General features: G+C 36.6%; 1 protein-coding gene across 2 annotated transcripts; it reads left to right on the top strand.

The window, feature by feature from the left end:
• Window positions 1-787: 787 nt before the first annotated feature.
• LOC306844343 (mitogen-activated protein kinase kinase kinase 7-like) lies at window positions 788-18,674 on the top strand. Of its 2 annotated transcripts, XM_079376397.1 has the most exons (17): window positions 794-1,581; window positions 1,971-2,081; window positions 2,220-2,285; window positions 2,430-2,475; window positions 3,719-3,857; window positions 5,282-5,406; window positions 6,572-6,700; window positions 6,782-6,912; window positions 7,021-7,102; window positions 8,204-8,310; window positions 8,396-8,546; window positions 9,183-9,263; window positions 13,098-13,165; window positions 14,279-14,342; window positions 14,937-14,998; window positions 15,523-15,638; window positions 16,759-18,674. In XM_079376397.1, the coding sequence occupies exons 1-17, from the start codon at window positions 1,495-1,497 to the stop codon at window positions 16,937-16,939; spliced, it is 1,746 nt and encodes a 581-aa protein (XP_079232523.1). In that variant the 5' UTR covers window positions 794-1,494; the 3' UTR covers window positions 16,940-18,674. The 2 variants fall into 2 exon arrangements, with proteins under 2 accessions (XP_079232524.1, XP_079232523.1); XM_079376398.1 differs by lacking the exon at window positions 9,183-9,263 and having other exon boundaries at window positions 788-1,581.
• Window positions 18,675-20,240: the final 1,566 nt, after the last annotated feature.

Here is a 20,240-nt window from a genome sequence, read left to right as displayed (position 1 = left end):
AGTTTTAAACATCACTGCTGTGCCATACATGTTGTTTACACTGTTAGAAATGGGGTTGTTACACTGTTAGTTGTACACGGGATGGGAAAAATAATAAGCTTTTGCTTCATCCTGCTCCTTTTCGGATATTTTGTCATTTATAACGTCTTATGGGCATGTTTTTTCTTTGGTGTTGAAACACATTTTTGTGTTTGTATGTTTTGTTTTATATTGTGCTTTGTTCAAAATAAAAGAGAAAAAAGATAGGCCTACATTTATGAAATCTGGAAATAGTTAGCTTTTTCCATATTTCACCTGCTATGATTTCAAATGTCACATATGCTTTGATATATTTTATATTTATACTATAATTTCAAGTAATTGTGCTTATATTTTCTGTCACAACCCTGACATTTATCTCTGTAACATTATTTTATATAATCCCCATCGTTTTAACATATTATCTAATGTGCTGTGGTGACAATGGAGTTGAAAATCAGTTTGGAAATTCATGCAAGTAAATTCTACAAAGGTGAATGTTGCACAGATTAATAAATATATACTCCCTGTTTGTCCCAATACTCAAGAAGTTCTATGTAAGATATGTTTTAGCAGTTTGCTTAAATAAGACATTTTTTGTAGGCCTCCGTGCATGATGTTACCTGGTGCAGTAAAGATGCTTCTCAGTAATTAAATGTATCTTTTTTTCTTCTTCTCATTAGAAACACACCTCCAGATAAATATTATAACATGCCGAATCCCCTGATATAACGACTGGAAATGATTTTGGCAGGCCTTGCTTGACTCCAATCTTGAAGACGTTTCAGTTGGCATGGACTAGAGGGGGCATAATACAAGAGAGCGCACACTTCCTGGAGCCTAAACAACCCCCGCAGAAAACAAGAAAAACAAACGAGCCCATGGAGGCGAGTGCTGTAAAGTTCTAGTCCCGCGTCCGATGGCTCGGATGGTTTGTCCTGGTTAACGGAACACGTAAAAGCAGGTTTTATCGAGCGGCATCATCGGGTACATAGAAAGGCCGATGTGCGGAGCGGCAGAGGCGGTGTGGAGTGAGCGCTGCGCGGAGGAGAGATCCATCGACCGCACCAGCGCGAGCCAACAAGCGGCCTAGCGCTAACACGCAACAGCCGGCGCTTTTATGTCGATGGGATACCCTTAAGTGTACTTCACAGAGACCCTAGGGCGTATTCCCCCCCTTCTGGATGACATCAATTTTCCGTCGTTTGGCATGTCTGACATACTTTAATCTGGTTCGGAGCCTTTTAGCCGCCTGGCTAACGGATTAGATTGACAGGTTAGCTCGTTAGCCGCTAAACAAGTTTTTAAAGTGACTTATCATACACGTATATCTGTGTAATGCAGACCGTGTCGAGAAAAGAGGCTCTCCAGCTTCCGTATTTATTCTAAAACCGTTCGGTTGTGAAGTCTGAAGAGTTTTAGGACTATAAAGTCTGTTGTTTGTGTATTAATGATTAGCTGGCTAACGAGCTAGCGATGTCTATGTTCTCCGCCGAAATGCTGGAAACGCCACCTGTGTACCCGTTTGAGGAGATAGACTATGCTGATATTGAGGTGGAAGAGGTGAGTGGCATGATAAGCAGGTGATAAAGTTAATAAACATACTGTCAGGAAATGTCCTGCAAACGTTCCCTCTATAGCTAATACTATCAGTGGGACATTTGACATTGTAAATCAGTAACGTTATACATAACCTAATATTTAACTTAATTTGTTATGTTTTTCATAGTTTTTGTTAAGGCACACTGTGTTTGAAGTACTAATACGTGTGTTCTGTTGAATTATGTCTTTGCAGTTTGTTTTATGAAACACATTTACACTGTTGTAGGTGTTATTCTGTGTTATGTTTTCCTATGGACTTTTTTTGTGCCAAGTTTGTTTAGAGAAGTTCTGCACTGCTGTGAGTTTGTGAATTTGTGCTTTCATTCAGTGCAATGTTCTCTGTTGTGTAGGTTGTGGGCAGAGGGGCATTTGGTGTTGTGTGCAAGGCCAAGTGGAAAGGTAGAGATGTGGCCATCAAGACTATAGAGAGTGAATCGGAGAGAAATGCCTTCATTGTTGAGGTACTATCATATTCTGTTTCGCTTGTTCACATTAGTGACTGTAGTCAGAAACAATAAATTGTGCATTTGGATGGAACAGACATTTGGTCTATTTTATTTCAAAAATTGATTGAGTCTTCTGTATTCTCTCTTCTCCAGCTTCGCCAGTTGTCCCGTGTAAATCATCCCAACATTGTGAAGCTGTATGGTTCCTGCAGTAGCCCCGTAAGTCTCTACAAGTTTAGTAGATTTTGATCATGAGATCATGAAACTTGATGTTGAAGTGTTTGCTATAGTCAGACAAGTTGTATATATTTTTTGCTCTTGTGAAAAGAAGCTTGAAATAAGATTGTTGATCTTTTACTGCAGGTATGTCTGGTGATGGAATATGCAGAGGGGGGTTCATTGTACAATGGTGAGTAAGTTTTTAGTAAATTATTTGCAACATTTTATTCACACAGTAGCTTTACAAGATCTTTTGAAAACGTGCACAGAATTATTTATATCAAAATCAGCTAGAAGGGTAGTAAATATGAAAAAAAAATCTATATTTGTCAATGTACGTACTCTATCATTCTTAAGTTTGGAGTTAATAAGGTTTTTTTTTATATTTATGATTTAAATTGATCAAAAGTGACCGTAAAGATATTATGAAAAATAAGTATAAAAAATTATCATAAATGCTTTTTCTTTGACATTTATATTCATCAAATAAGCTGTTAAACATTGTATAATATTCTCTACAAACATATTAAGCAACACAAATGTTTTCAACATTGGTAATAAGAAGAAATGTTTCTTGAGCTCCAAATCGGCATATTAGAAAGATTTCGAAGGATCATGTGACATAGAAGACTGGAGTAATTACTGCTGAAAATACAGCCTTGTCATGGCAGAAATAAAATATATTAGAATAGAAAATGTATTTTTAGTTCTAATAATATTTCACAATATTACAGTTTTTACTGTATTTTTAATAAATGGTGAGCATGAGAGAAAGAAAGAACCGACCCCAAACTTATTACATTTACATTACATTTAGTCATTTAGCAGATGCTTTTATTCAAAGCGACTTACAAACGAGGACATTAGAAGCAATCAGAAACTTATGAATGGTTTTCAGTCAGGGTCTTGGGTCTTGGCAAACACTTTTTGGCTTATTAAAAATCATGCTTACTATTTTTGAAGGTCTTTTTTGGCTGCCATATTAGGTTTGCCTTTATAAAGGAACATAAAGGGAGTAAATCAAATTAAAATTGTCACTTAAAAACTCTGCATCTAATTTTGTATTTGAACAAATCAGATCATATTTAGTTTGTTCTGTTGTAGTATTAATTTGCATTGTTGTGCAAAATACTCTTTGCTGTTTATTTACAAATTTGCATACATGCTCAAAGAAGCTTAAGAGTCATGTCCTATACCTAAATATTTAAAAAATAGTTGGTTCGAAATTGCTCCCTAACCCCAGGCCTATAGTAATAGCAGCTGCTAAAGTTCTTTTCAGTGTCCAAGCACATGAGGCTGTTCCACAACTGAGTGAGTGAATGTTTTAGCATACATGCTAAACTCACTCAGTTGTGGAACAGCCTCATGTGCTTGGACACTGAAAGCATGAGTTTGAGTTTGTGCTTGTGTTTATGACTATTCTGTATTGACAGTGCTGCACGGTGCAGAGCCCCTTCCTCACTACACTGCATCTCATGCCATGAGCTGGTGCCTGCAGTGTTCTGAGGGGGTCTCGTATCTCCACGGCATGAAACCAAAGGCTCTCATTCACAGGGACCTCAAACCTCCCAAGTATGCACCTTCATCATTTCTCTCTCATTACACTGTCTTGTGTCATGTCACTGGAAATTGAAAATTCCTTTTTCTCCTCACCTGTATGCTTGTTACCGTTAGTTCTTGTTGTGTAAGGTCTCCATGTCCATAACTATTTGTTTTTGCTATTATTCAAGGGTCTTAAACACACCTGATTACATTGAGTCTTGCCTGACCCACTTGTGATCAAATCACCTGAGATTAATACCAGGTGTAAACAGACCGTTTGTTTTCACTCTACATGTGTTGATGTGTTTTTTTGACTGTGATGGAAACATTACTGGATCATTCAGGGCTGCCGTTAATCATAAATGCTGTCCGGTCCAGGTGTCAGAGGGTGTATGTTCTGGAGTCTTACGCTGCATCACTTACATCATGGCAGCGTATGGTGTTGTCCAGGCCAGGGCTGGTTATTTATGAGGCTCTGTTTGTAAAAAGCCCTGGCAGCACACCATGGAAATGGTCAGCTGGCTTCTCTCCCAGACACTGAGAATGAAGTTCTCAGGAAGAACTTCAGGTTATTACTAACATTTGATATATTACAGCTCACTAAATCTGGCATCAAACCCCCATGAACCGTTCCGAAGTGCTTAAACTGCGTTTAATAGGACTAAAGCACAGTTGGTGACTTTTTAACTGCCATCTGTATACCTCCATTTCTACTCAAAATATTGTAGCAGTTTCTAAATGAAGTATATTTCTTAAAATATGTGGTTAATATTTGTTCCTGTGCTGGACATTTGGGGATGAGAACTTTTTTTTTTTTTTTCCTCCCCAATTGAGATAATAGAAGGTTTCTGAAGGATCGTGTGATGCTGATGATTCGAGTAATAACTGCTGAAAATCACAGGAACAACACAGAAACTAATTACAAAAATATACATCTTAAGTATATATTCAAACATTAAATGGTTATTTTAAGTTGTATTAATAATTCACAATTACTATTTTTACAGTGTTTTTTAATCAAATGAATTCAGCTGTGGCGAGCATCTTTTAAGAGATGTTTCTTTCATAAACAACGCATACAAAAAAAATAAAAATCTAACCAACCACAAACATTTGAACTAGAGGGTATGAATTCTGTTAATGATAATCGTTTTTCCAAAGCAACTTACAAATTACGGGAATTGCAAGAAATGTATAATATAAAAACTGACAATATTAACAATGCCAGAAAATAAAGATGTTAGTAATCAGGTTGCACACTTTATTGCAACTGGCATTGCAATGAATGGGAATGGAAACAACTGAATAGACTAATAAGCAAAAAAAAGTTGCAGAATTTGGTAAATTAATCTAAAACCACTTTTGCCATAGTATTCCCATGTTCACTACATGTTTTTCTTCTTCCTGGAGATCCTTCCTCTGATTATATCTTTTGTATATTTTTTTGCTTCTAGTCTGCTCCTGGTCGCTGGAGGTACTGTGCTGAAGATCTGTGACTTCGGGACAGCATGTGACATCCAGACACACATGACTAATAACAAGGGAAGCGCAGCCTGGATGGCCCCAGAGGTGTTTGAAGGCAAGATTCAGGAACTATCCAAGAACTTTTGTTCAGTTTTGTACAGCCATTGGCTTATAAATGGGCTGTTTTTTTATTTATTTTATTTATTTTATTTTTTATTTTTTTCAGATGTTTTTAATGGCAAAACGTACTTGTACTTATTTTCACTTTTTTTCCTGTTTCTCATTAATTGACTTCTCATAGGCCATTCAGTCTTCACTATCACTCATACAAATATTTCCCCAAAACCAGAGTTGGTGGACGTTCCTGGTCTAGATGATGGATGAAACCATTATAATTTAATGCATGCTTTCGCAATCAACTGGTAATGGGTTTCAATTTTACCAAACACGTTCAGGGGCACTCGGTTGTCAGGGGGGTCGGAGGAAACATCAATTAGGAGCAAGTTGTTATCTTGTTTGTTTGGGGAGGAGCAGAAATCCCATGTTATTACTCCACTAGCAATGCCAGCAGAGGAGATGCAGCACTGCTCATTTGCCGCACTGACAACAGTATTATCAGAAGACCAGAGCAAGGCAGCTAAAGACAGACTAGCGTGAGGCGCTGTAATTTAAGAATAATAAGAGCAGCAATTAAGGCTCTCCAGGGCAGCATGAGAGGAAATTAGCTCATCTGTTCAAAAAGGGCCGACAAGATAAAGGCTTCCCCACCCAGGATGGCAGAAAATGAGCTTATGTGAAATAGCTTTCATTCTTTGTTGTATGGGACCATTTGCATCAATAATATTTTGGGCAGCTTGACGCAAATGTCAACCATACCATAAAATAATTAATTTACCATAGGAGCCAGACCCCTTGAAAGTAGTTCATTTAGTTCTTTACTGTGTTCAACATCTATAATTGCTAAAAATTAAATGTAATAAATGTAAGGAAATTTCATTGTTCATCTCGTGCTCAACAAGACTACATTTTATTTGATCGAACAGCATTCATTAGAAATCTTATTTATAATGTTACAAAATCTTTTGTAACATTATAAATATCTTAACTGTCTTATCTTAACTTTTGATCCATATAATGCATCCATACTGAATTTAAGTGTCAATTTCTTTCAGAAAAAATCTTACAGACCTTAAACTTTTGTACAGTAGTGACAAATAACTTGCTGTACTCATCCATGTCAATGTAATCCTTTATTTACTTTCTGTATTATTGTGCTGCAGGCAGTAACTACAGTGAGAAGTGTGACGTGTTCAGTTGGGGTATTATTCTCTGGGAGGTGATCACACGACGGAAGCCCTTTGATGAAATCGGTGGCCCTGCTTTCCGCATCATGTGGGCTGTGCACCGTGGTAAGTTTTACATTTGCCCCATCTAAGACACTTTGTCTTTTGGTTCAAGATTAGAAGCTTCAATCATCTTTCTTTCTGTAGGCACACGTCCACCTCTCATTAAGAACCTACCGAAGCCCATAGAGAGTCTGATGACTCGTTGCTGGTCCAAAGACCCATCGCAGCGGCCTTCCATGGAGGAGATACTGAAGATTATGAGCCACCTTATGAGGGTAACACCACACCGCCAGCATGTCTGGCAAATCATCCCAGTGTTCCTGACTGTCTATTCTGCATCTTATTCAGCCTCTTCAGCCTGATCCCTCTCTCCCTCTCTCTAGTATTTCCCAGGATCAGAAGAGCCTCTTCAGTACCCTTATCAGTATTCAGATGAAGGCCAGAGTAACTCTGCCGCCAGCACAGGTACAGAATAACATGATGGGTTTGAATAATAAATACTTGTTCATGGCTATTTCATTTTATTTTGTTCAAATCATTTTCGGGTGGTGTGGGTGAGAAAATAAATGGTTTCGATGATTTGACTAAATTCTTCCAGGCTGTTACACTACCATTCAAAAGTTTGAGGTCAGTAAGTTATTTATTTTAAATAGAACATTTATTGAATTTATTCAGCCAGAATGCAATAAATTGATCAAAAGGAACAGTATAAGCTTTTACATTGTTACAAATTATTTTTATTTCAAATAAATGCTGTTATTTTGTGTTTCATTAAGGAGTACAACTGTTCTCCATTAAATAGAACAACTCAAATGCGGTTGGAAATTTTTCCAAATTAGCATATTAGAAAGATATCTGAAGGTCAATGTGACACTAAAGACTAGAGAAATGGCTGCTGAAATAAAGTCTAAAATATATTAAAATAGAAAAGTCATTTTAAATTGTAATACTATTTGTGACCCTGGACCACAAAACCAGTCATAAGGGTCAATTTTTTTAAAATCAAGATTTAAATCATCCACCGAATAAATAAGCTTTCCATTGATGTATGGTTTGGTAGGATAGGGCAATATTTAGCCGAGATACAATTATTTGAATAGCTGGAATCTGAGGGTGCAAAAAAATCAAAATATTGAGAAAATCGCCTCCAAACGAAGTTCTTAGCAATGCATATTCCTAATCAAAAATTAAGTTTTGATATATTTATGGTAGGAAATTTACCATATATCTTTATGGAACATGATCTTTACTTAATATCCTAGTGAATTTTGGCATAAAAGGAAAATCTATAATTTTGACCCATACAGTGTATTGTTGGCTATTGCTACAAATATACCCATGCTACTTATGACTGCTTTTGTGGACCAGGGTCACATTTCACAATATTTGTACTGTATTTTTGATCAAAAAAAGCCTAAGAAACAACTTTAAAAAATCTTACTGCCCCAAAACTTTTTAATCGCAGTGTACTGTATATAGGTTTGTTGTTGTTTTGGATCATTTTAGAAGGGCACTGAAGTCAAACTTAAAGTTTGTACATTTAAATAACACATCTCTCTAATCCAGGCTCATATATAGACTACACATGTACCAGCAACAAGAACGATATCAACATGGAGCACACCAACTCCCCTGGCAGCAACGACACCATCAAGTTCCCATATAAACCAAAGGTACATCAATAGTCTACATAACCACACAAAGACAGTGTCCTCTTAGAAAGCTCAGAAGTTGAATTAGTATTTGTGTATGTTTCAGGGCGACCCGTTAAGGCCTGGTCACCCTCTCTCCAGAGGGGGCAGTGTAGAGAGTCTTTCTGGCAGACCACATTGTCTGGCTTCCTCCGACAGCAAACGAATGAGCACCGATCTCTCCGAACTGGAGCACAGATTGCCCTTTGCTCCCGCAGGTAACATTTGCCTCCTCCGTGCTAAAGCTTCATTCCTTGCCAGAAATTCTTTGAGACAATGACATTTTACAGTTCATACATACAAGTCAGTTTTATTTACCATTGATTTATTAATGTGGAGTTTTTTTCTCTTTTGCAGTAGACACAAATATTGATATATTGAGAGAAACTCCACACCTTTCTATTCCTGTTATCAATTTTGTCCTCAGGTTGACATGTTAACAAAGAACACACACCACTAACAGTGTCCCTTTTATAGACATTGGCCTCACTTTTCTGTATTTGCACTGGCTGAATAGTGCATACACTAGTACCCAGTGTACCGCTGAGCTCAGCCAGTGCGCCCAAACACACATCAGACACAAAGAGCTGCATGGCATCTCCATTCCTCCTTTGATCTGTCCTTCTGCAGTCACTCGTTCCAGCAGGCTTCCCGCCTCTGCACGGATATATGTGCTTTGTGTACATGTTTGTATGTGTGTTGCATGTATGTTCTGATGCAGCTGAAGAATGGAGCAACATCCCTTAACCAGTCTGCCTTGCTGTCTGCACCACCCTCTCTCTGTCTCAGTACACAACATTGTCTGCATGCCTGTGTTCGTCGCTACATGCGCGTGTCTATGTGTGTTTTTGCAGCACGTCCACAATTTAAGCGAGGTCACCGTAAAACGGCATCACATGGCACCATTCTGGACATTCCCAAGATCATCGTCACAGGTACCGGGAGTCCAGGCGCTCCCAACAAACAGCTTCTGATCAGAGAAGGGCGTCACTGTGACGCACAAGCAGGCATTGGTTGTTACTCCAGAGTGTCTCATATCCCCCATCACTTTTGACTTTGTGGAAAAGAGTAGAAAAAGTAAAGAACATTAACGTATGATCATTATCCAAATACTTGCATACACATGCATTTGTGCTATGGAGATGCATGTTGCAGTAATGCATAATTACTACTGTGGTAGAAACTCTTGATCAGGGTCATAACCTTATGGTTAGTTTAAACCGTATTGAAGCCATATACTCCAGTTGATCCACTGAAAAAATAAGTTTGCTATCCAGTGGATTGTGCAGTACCATATGCTACTTAATTATTTCAAACAATTTAAGGTTACACTTTATTTTAAGGTGTTCTTGTTACAGTAATTATACATGTAAGTACTGAGTAATGTTAATTAACTACATGTACTTACTATTTGGTTAGGTTTAGGATTAGGGTTTAAATTAAATTTGATCCTAAATTTTAAATCTGTATGCAGTCATCACATATGTCTTGAAATTCAGTAGTCAGAAAGTGTGGCGTAAATAATACAGAACTAATTGGCTTGATTTGTGCATGCTGGGAAATAATCCAGTGTGATCAATTAAAAATGAGTCAAAACGGTTTCATGACCCCTGCTCTAAATGATTATTAGATTAGTGTTTGATTCTGTGTGTCTTTGTATTTAAATCCAAAAGCATTCGGCTACATTTTCAATATTGATCTTATATCCAGCAAATATTTTCAGCTAATCTTTCCAACAAGTATGTTTTGTGTCAGATTTGATGGCGTATAGTGATCCTGGAGTAACAACCATTCCAATATCTTCTTTCTCTCTCTCTTTGCTCTTTTTGATTGTAGTGAACTGCAGGCAATGATTGTCACACCCCATTCTCATGACTGCTTCTGCCTCTTAGCACAAGAAGCACCTTGTTAATGCAATTTTTTTTTTTTTATCAAGAAAATCCCATAAGCAGTGATTTTAAAGTGATTCACTTGATCAGCAGGTGTGGTAAATGAGATGGGGATTGATTGGCTGCCTCAGTCTTCCTGTTTGGCTTTGTAGCAGGTGAAAGAGGATCAGCCAGCGTGTGTGTGTGTGTGTGTCTCTCTCTCAGTGGTCGTACACTAGCTCGCCCTTGTCTCGCCTGCAGAAAGGACATCGCCAAATGCTCTGCTTTTTGTTCTTCCCTTCTCCATACACACACGTTCATTAACTCGTTCATTAATTCTGTGGATGTGGTTGTGATAAATCTCCTTCATGATGAGGGTCATCGCTATTATTATCTTCATCATCCCTAATAAAGCTGAAGGAAATGGGGACATTGAAGGATTGCAGAGTAGGGGAAAAGGAGTTGCATGATGAAGAGGTTATTAATTTGGTGTAACAATGAGAGAATCTGATTTGCATCAGAATTGTATCCCTCCTGCATGCAAGCTCTTAACCTGTCAATCATTTTTGTTATTCTCATAATCATTTTGACATGGAATTGACCTCATCAGTGACAATCATTATTAATAATAGTGTTAAGGGCATATTAATTATAGAGTATTAATTTTTGTTGTAATATTAAATTTTTAATTGAGTTCTTCAATGGGCTGATATCATTGCTTAAGAGAGATTACATCTGTATTAAAGCAATATTACTGGTTAAATGCAAATTAGGGTCTATCAGCAGTATCTGTGGCATATAGCTGATGAATACAGACAATCGTTTTGACTCATCTTTCAGGTTTTAAAATGCATTTAAAGTGATAATCTTACAAGCCATGCAGAACCTGGAAGCCTTTTTAGTATTTTAAGTTATTGTTTTAATTGGCTTAATATTATATTTTATATAATATATGTGACCCTGGACCACAAAACCAGTCTTAAGTTGCTGGGGTATATTTGTAGCAATAGCCAAAAATGCATTGTATGGGTCAAAATTAACGATTTTTCTTGTGTGCCAAAAATCATTAGGATATTAAGTAAAGATCATGTTCCATGAAGATATTTTGTAAATTTCCTACTGTAAATATATCTAAACTTAATTTTTTGATTAGTAATATGCATTGCTAAGAACTTCATTTGGACAACTTTAAAGGTGATTTTTCTCAATATTATTTTTTTTTTTGTTTTGTTTTTTGTTTTTTTGCACCCTCAGACTCCAGATTTTCAAACAGTTGTATCTTAGCCAAATATTGTCCTATGCTAACAAACTATAAATCAATAGAAAGCTTACTCAGCTTTGCGGTCCATGGTCACATATATAAGATTCAGATTCGTCATAAAGGTTAACGATGCGATGCATCAATTTAAAAAAGTGTGCATCAGATAGAAGTTGACATTTGTAACGCAATGCATCATTTCCAACATATTTGCATTGGTAAAAACTGTTTGTTTATATATAATTATTAGTAGATGTGCTATATTATTTAGAAAATGACCAATAATTTGTGATCAATATTTTATTTGTAGATTGAATTCTCCTTTCTAAACTGTTTCTCAAGCGCCACTGCTGCTATATGGATATGACGTATCGCTACTGAGACCGAGGCGTTAGAAGTCAGAAGGCATTTAAGTTAATTTGTGAATTTCTGTCTGTCTGAACCAAAGAAATAAAAGCAAACTAGCTGTACCATATTGAATTGCATAGCATTATATTTTTTCCATTGCATCGTATTGAGTTAAAATCGAATGGGATCGCCCTGCATAGTAATAGGGGTGAAACGTACCGCATCAAATTGGTAGCTGCTTCATATTTATCATTAATGTATCACATTGGCTATGCATCACGATGCATATCACATCAGCCTTAGTTATGGAGATGCACATTAGATAAATATAGATATATTGTATGGATAGTTTTCTAGGTGGTTACCAACATATCTGCCTTGGGTGGCGTTTTGCTTTTTACAGATAGTTAAATCACATTCCTTCACTGTATCATTGGGAGAATATAAAGTGAAAGTAACGGTATACTTTTTTAAGGTTGGCATAACTTTAGTTGAAAGGTTGGATGCCACTTTGCATAGATCAGGTTAGTAAACGACTGTCACACCTGTCTTATGCTAACTTGTAAGACTATAGTTAAACTTTTAAAACCGTGAATTTAAAATTTTATTTACTTCATTTATTTACTTCATCACGAGCCTTAATTGGTTTCCTTACACTGCAGGATGAATTTATTTTTTAATCAGTCAACCTGCCGCAGATGTTTGTAGAGCTAAACATTTGCATCATGTATTTTTCTGTAATCATATTTAGTAAGTCACAGTCCATCATTAATGGTTATATTTCATTTCTGCTGGTACTATTCTAAATGTTCTATCTGAATTATAGTTTGCTTACCGCAAGATTTGTTTGTGTTTGTTTATAGGCTTTAGTAAACTTGTGTAATCTTCTAATAGTCATAATTGAGAGTACAGCTCCTATCATCATTGCTGCTTCATGTTCTATAAATACAAACTTATTAACTTCCAAACCAAAAAAACAAACAAAACAGTCTTCACTCTATGATAGGAGCTGTCCAAACATTGCAGGCCAAGTTGCTGTGTGATTCTGTTGGTGTGGTCTACTGATTTTGGGGTAAGGTTTGTGTGTGTTTTGCTGGGATGGCCTTGTGAGGGGTTTGGTCACGTGAAGGCCACATTAGAGGAGATGCTGTCATGGTAGTGAGTTGGGGATTTAGTCAGTGCAGCTGTCTGAGTGTCACATCCCTCTTGCTCCAGCCCTGGGGAGAGGGCTCATGCACTACAAATAAAACTTAACAGATTCTTCTTTTTCTTTCTTTCGTCTCTTTTTTTTGCAGCAACCTTTGAGCCTCATAGACGCAGTTCAGTGCAGGATCTTCCTGCCATTGGTACGGAGTCCAGTCAGGTAGGAGGCTTCAATTTTACACTTTCAGTGGTGCAATGTTTAAGGAAATGGGAAGAGTTTAGATACGACTAACAATCTTTACAATAGCGTTTTTGCAGCCAGGTAACTAGACGCTGTTCCATGTCTTCTGTGAAATATGCGCTCTCACATCTGATTATGCACTGGGAGGACACATTAGTTTATCAAATAAAAAAGAATGTAAGATCTGCTTTGTAAGAGAAGACCACGGAGGAGTTGTGGGTCTAGATTTTCCCCAGGGTGCTTTTGAACGGTCAAATCCTAACATCATCTAGCTCTCTTTCTTCACACTTGTCCTCAGTAGTCTTGAGAAAGCAGTGGAGTTGATGGTTGGATTACATAATTTACTAGTAATAATACAGTGTAACACTGTAGATAATACATTTTAATGCTTTTAAAAGGGTTTTTATCTCAAAGGCTATATTTATTTAATCAAAAATATTATTTTGTAAAATATTACAGTAAAAACAGCAATATTGTGAAATATTTTTACAATTTAAAATAACTGTTTTCTAGTTTAATATATTTTAAAATGCCATTTATTCCTGTGATGGCAAAGCTGAATTTTCAGCAGCCATTACTCTAGTTATATTATTGTCAATGTTGAAAACAGTAGTGCTGCTTTATTTTTTTTATGGCATGATTTTTCCAAGGATGAATAGAATGTTCAAAGGAACAGCGTAATTATTTGAAATAGAAATCATGTGTAACATTATAAAAGTCTTTGCTGTCACTTTTGATCATTTTAAATGGATCCTTGAATTAAATTTGATTTCAACTTGAATACTAAGAAATATTAATGTAAGATATAATTTCCTCTCTGAGTGTGTGAGAGCAATTAAAATCCCAGGTAAGACCCTCAGTAGTAGACCTTAGATTTTTAAATGAATTGTAAGGATGATGCACACATGATCGCATGATTGTAAATGGGTATATTGCTTCCTTAAGGTGACCATCATATGCACACTTTAATAAGGGCCTTTTATGAAAGGATCCGTAGCATCTTCTTGCAGTGCTCTTCAAGAGCCATTGGAATCTACAACATTTTATTGTCTATATATATGTATAGCTGACATATTGTTTGACCAATTACAGGATAGTAGGAACAACAGCAGATCATCCAGTCCCAGTGTGAGGATGATTACGCCAGACAGGACAGGTAGAGTCTACAGTTTTCCTCCTAACCATCAAACACACACACATCTACGTTTAAAAATGGATTGTATATACGTTTAATAACTGGTAATCATCTGGGGTTATAGTTGATACATTATTATATATGACAGCTTTCTGCATGTTTGAAATTACATCATTGCAGATTGTGACATTTTGTAAAGATATTTCTGAACACGCTGCTTATGTTCCCTCGGTGTGACCTCACAGTTCATGTCCTCGGTGTGTTTGTGTGTGTAAATCAGTATCTGTGACAGTAAACGGCTCAGGCAGAGCAGCAGACGTTACGTAAGCGTCATCAATGATTTAAGACGCTTTTCTGTCTGACAGTCACAGTCCTGGACTGAGATGAGACTCGGCTATTTATTGCTGAACTCTCACTCTCTTTCTGTGGATTACCAGAGTTTACTATCAGCAGAGTTTACTATTACACAACAAACTAAAAAACACTTATGGTTACGAATTTGGTAGGAGGGCTGCTTCAGGTCTACTTCAGGTCCAAATATTATTAATAACTAGATGAACTAAATCAGATCTTCCGGCCTCGATTCATGCTTTTGATGTTTCCTCATTCTTGTAGACACCAATGGCTCAGATAACTCCATCCCCATGGCTTACCTGACCCTGGACCATCAGTTACAGGTACACACTTCTAGGTTGAGGTATCAGAGAGAAAATTATAGATGTGAACGATATGATATACAGAATATGGTATGATTTTGGTAAAATTCTGAAATACTACACTGTAAAATGTAGTTTTCTGCTTCAGTTTTCAGCCCAGTCTGTCCAGAATTTACATTTTGATTTTCAGACAGGAATTTTCATTTTGGTGCATCACTAATTGTGAAGTATGACTGCACATGCATGGAAGCTGTTTAGTTTAGTCTGGATGGTTTTGTTTCCAGGGTGCTGTGGTATCCCTCCTCTCAGAAAAAAAATCCCAACATGTAAAAACAGCCCTCTAATTGAATCAAGTCTGGATTAAAGTTTTAATGCTATTTATATGGTGTAATTTAGTTATAAATACATGGCAGCTAATTGAAAGTGAGGCATTTTGATATTTTTGGAGTTCAGGCTATGACTGGTATAAATATATCTCTCTTGCATTTCAGATTAATTAGGCAAAAGCAGTGACATTTGATGAATGAATCTGTGTTTGTTTGCAGCCTCTAGCCCCGTGTCCAAACTCCAAAGAATCAATGGCAGTGTTTGAGCAGCACTGTAAGATGGCACAGGAGTACCTGAAGGTGCAGACAGAGATCGCTCTTCTCATACAGAGGAAGTGAGTGAGCAATCTGAATCAAGTCAAGTCATTAGTTTGTACAATATGAACCTGGGTTCCTTGGGGTTGTTATTGTTAACTAAAACTATTAAACACGTCTTAATAAATAAAATATAAATATTAGATTGTTTGAGTTGAGCACTGAAATTATTAATGGGAAATAACTAAAAAAAACTCAAATAGTAACAAAAATCTGTACAAATGTACATAACAAAACTTAATTAAAAGTACATTGAAAATAACAGCTTTTTTAAATATAAACTTTAATAGTATATAAATAATTATTCTGTATATCAGTGAAATTTTGCAATATTTGATACTAATTCTAATATCGCAGCAAAAATTAATACATGTAAAATGTTACACTGTTGTTTTAGAAAGTTAAATATGTAATCTATTAAATATTCAAATAATTCATAGAATTATTTACATATTTATACTCGTAATAATAATTCTTATTCAGTTTCTTAAATATTTAAAAATTTTAATCAAATTATTTATATAATTTGTTTCAAATATGGTGAAATGCATTATTAATTTATGTTTTGAGTTGTATAATGTAGTTTGATTTCGCTCCTCCTAAAACTAAATCGTTCCAAACCTGTATGAATTTCTTTCACACAACACAAAAGAATATATTTTGAAGAATGTTGGTAACCAAACATTTTTTGTTCCCATTGATTTCCATATTCATACCATTTGAGTTCAGTGGGAACCGAAACTGTTTAAATAAAGGGATGGTCCAACCAAACAAATAAAAGAGAAAACAGGGTTGATACAAATAGCCTAAAACAATTGAATAAAGATACTCATCTTTGGCCTTAGAAGCATTGCAAGTATCTAACAGATGTTTCAATTTTTCAAGTAGGCATTCAAAATGACATACAGAGCTATCATGCTAAATGAAGCTGTTGTATTATATTACACTAGAGTTATGGTCATTGCAACAGTTGTTGTTCAAACTCTTAGTTACTGTTAAATGCTGTGTGTGGTAAAGCAGAATTTAGCCTTTACTACAGATACTAAAACAACAATACCAGTATAATCTACGGCTGCACGATTAATCGCATCCCTACTATAAACTAGATACCAGAGTCTTATCTAATGTATATCTCTACAGGAAAGAGCTGATAGACGAGCTGGACCAGGATGAGAAGGATCAGCAGAATGCGTGTCGCCTCGCTCAGGAGCACAAGAAGCTCCTAGAGGAGAACAAGAGCCTATCTACCTACTACCAGCAGTGCAAAAAGCAACTGGAGCTGATCCGAGCGCAGCAGCAAAAGAGACAGGGCACCTCATGAACCCCTTTCATTAGGAAACCGAGCTAGACTGACTCTATAATCGCAGTCCCCGTTATCTTATCCTCCCCGATCAAAACATTGGGGTGGTTTATATCTATAGTTTGGCCCAGAAACCCCTGAAATCTGTCTGTTAACGCACCCCACCCCGGGCACCCATGAAACCTGTGAAGATGATAACCGTATGAAATGTGCTCCACAGTTCAAGCGACCATGGGTCATTTCCCTGCGCTCAACTGCACAAGCATGCTGCATTGCATGTGCCCGTGAATCCAACAGGATATGCAATAGCAGGGCCACAATTAAAGCCAGGTGGGTGTAAAACAGACTGTTGGCCGCTGATAAACACACGCAGTTCTTCAGAGATCTACAAGTCTAAACGAGCCAGCAAACGCATTTTATTTTCAAAAGAGGGCTTTTAAGTATAGAGATGTTTAAAAGGAGGATGTAAAATGAGGTCTTTTGGAATGTCACGTTTTTCCCCTTCCTCGAACATCCCAGAATTCTCTGTGGGGGTTGCCTCGTTCCCCTCGATTAGGTGTTGGTCCTTGAGAATGTGAAAGCAAAGTTACATACAAACGCTAATTATATCATTTTAAATTTAGATTTTTATTTCTTGCTTTCACTTTGCGTGTACGTTCATTTTAACCCCTTTTTTATGCAAAAAAAAAGTGCTGTAGATGTTTCCTCCTCTTGATTTGTCTGCCCTAAAAAGTGTTATAATGTATCGATTGAAATCGGGGGATGTATCTTACATATGCCTTGCATGTCAACCTTGTGTTTATGGACAAACAAGGGACGATCTGTGTGTATGTGCGGCCAATCCGCTTCCTTTAACATCCCGTTTGAAAACCATCGCTCCAAAAGAACGAAACAATGGACTTGAGTGTATGTGATTGTGAGTACAAACATTTTAATCATGACTTCAGTATTCTTGTGTTTCTTTGCTTTATCTAACTGTATGGTAATTTATCCAGATCCGCTTCATAGTCTTTGTTGCAAGTGTGGGAAAGTCGCTCTTTCTCTGAGCTTGATTTATGTATTTTTAGTTCACATGATGCCTTAGAGTTGAATCGTTTGCATTTTACTTGACTTTTGTTGCTTTACAGCATCGAGACCGCTCACACATGGCACGCTTAATACAATTAGGAGTTTAGAAACGTGAGTGAGAGTTTTAAAAGGCTTGCGAAGGCAACATGAATGAAATCGAGAGCGGCCAGATTGTGGTCTTGTCTGAATGATCTTGTCAATATGCTGCAGAAATCATGAAATTATGATGAGGGCAGTTGACCCACTCTGGTTCCTTGTAGTTCAGTTCCTTGTTCCTACCACTAGTTTTACATCCCTGTACTTCATTTAAGAGAAATCAGAGCCGTATTGTTACATTAGGTTTGAGTTTTTTAGATGTCACACTTTGTTTACTTTTTTGCCCCAGCACAACTCAACCCACATTTTTGCACAATCCCACCATGACTGGTTCTTGAAGAATGCTCACTGTACCGTGAAAGTCTTGAGCAGGGTAAAGACATTTGGATGTTCAAGTGAGTTCTCTGCTAATCTTTTTAAGAAGTGAAGTGGTGTATTTTTTTTTTTTTTCTTCGAGTTTAATGTTCATAAGTTTCTGTACTGTGTGCTGTAAATAAGATGTCTGATTTCTTAAGCTGTTGGGAACGGGAATACACAGGTGAAGGTCGCATCTTGAAATAAATCAAACAGGTAAACATGCCTCGGGACTGTCCGTGCTGTTTCTGGTCTTCACTTCAACGCTTTTATAAACAAGATGTTGTTCACAAACATTCATACATGTATACAAACATATATTTGACCTTGGACCACAAAACCAGTCATAAGTAGCACTGATATATTTGTAGCAATAGCCAACAATACATTGTATAGGTCAAAATTAATATGCCAAAAATCATTAGGATATCAAGTAAAGATCATGTTCCATTTAATATATTTTGTAAATTCCGTACCTTAAATATTTCAAAACTTAACTTTTGATTTGAAATATGCATTGCTGATAACTTCATTCGGACAACTTTAAAGGTGATTTTCTCAATATTTAGATTTTTTTAACCCTCAGACTTTCCAATAGTTGTATCTCGGCCAAATATTATCCTATCCTAACAAACCATTCATCAATGAAAAGCTTATTTATTCAGCTTTCATGTGATAAATTCAATAGTACATTGTGTTTATAATAAAATTGTACATATAAAAATATTATAATGTAACTATAAATCACTCAAATGGCAGTCGTGGCCTATATAGAGAGTTGGACTTGGAACCCGAAGGTCGTGTGTTCGAGTCTCAGGTCCGGCAGGGATTGTAGGTGGGGGGAGTGAATAACCAACACTCTCTCTACCCTCAATACCACAACTGAGGTGAGACCCTTGAGCAAGGCACTGAACCCCCAACTGCTCCCCGGGCGCCGCTGCATTGGCTGCCCACTGCTCCGGGTGTGTGTTCACTACTGTGTGTACACTTGGATGGGTTACATGCAGAGCACACATTCAGAGTATGGGTCATCATACTTGGCCACACACCACTTCCCTCTCCCTTTCCCCTTTCAAATTTAGAGGATGTATACAATGTATAAAATATATTTTGATATAAAGAAATAAGTTTGGTGTTCTGCAGTTACTGAATATGCTGTTTGATGGTTAAACTGTGTAACATAAGTTTTTAATAATTTTAAAGCAAGATGATGTAGGATTATAGTGTTTATATAAATTAAAAGGCTACTGTGTACATTATATGTACACTACTATCATACTATACTGGCAACTGGGTTTTATAATACATATTTCAGTAGTCATATTAAGAGTGGCAGGAGGATCCTTAAAAGGAATTCCATTCAATAGTTGTAAATATACAAAATCTAAATTAAAGATAATTTGATAATTTAAAATATTTTTAACAATATTTAAATTATATATTTAATAATATTTAAGGTTCAGTAGATAAAGTGCATTAAAGGGATAGTTCACCCAAAAATGATAATTTTGTCATCATTTACTCACCCTCGTGTTGTTCCAAACCTCTATGAGTACCTTTTTTATGTTGAACAGAAGATATATAACAGTTGATGGTTCCCATTGACTTCCATAGTATTTCTTTCCCTGCTATGGAAGTCAAAGGGGACCAACAACTGTTCTTCAAATTATCATCTTTTGTGTTCAAAGTAAGAAAGAAACATACAGGTTTGGAATGGCATGAGGGTAAGTAAATGATGACAAAATGACATTTTTGGGTGAAGTATTCTTTTAAGTTAATTACCACAAAAATGTTTTTTTTTTTT

The sequence above is a fragment of the Barbus barbus genome (assembly GCF_936440315.1).
Source record: "Barbus barbus genome assembly, chromosome: 24".
Lineage (NCBI taxonomy): Eukaryota > Metazoa > Chordata > Actinopteri > Cypriniformes > Cyprinidae > Barbus > Barbus barbus.
This window is presented reverse-complemented; position numbering and strand designations above follow the sequence as displayed.

Bases quoted from the DNA above. Each gene is read 5' to 3' on its own strand.
- LOC306844343 (XM_079376397.1), top strand. From the start codon at position 1,495: ATGTCTATGTTCTCCGCCGAAATGCTGGAAACGCCACCTGTGTACCCG. The intron at 8,547-9,182 runs GTAACATTTGCC...GTGTTTTTGCAG, and splicing joins ATTGCCCTTTGCTCCCGCAG to CACGTCCACAATTTAAGCGA. The intron at 13,166-14,278 runs GTAGGAGGCTTC...GACCAATTACAG, and splicing joins TTGGTACGGAGTCCAGTCAG to GATAGTAGGAACAACAGCAG.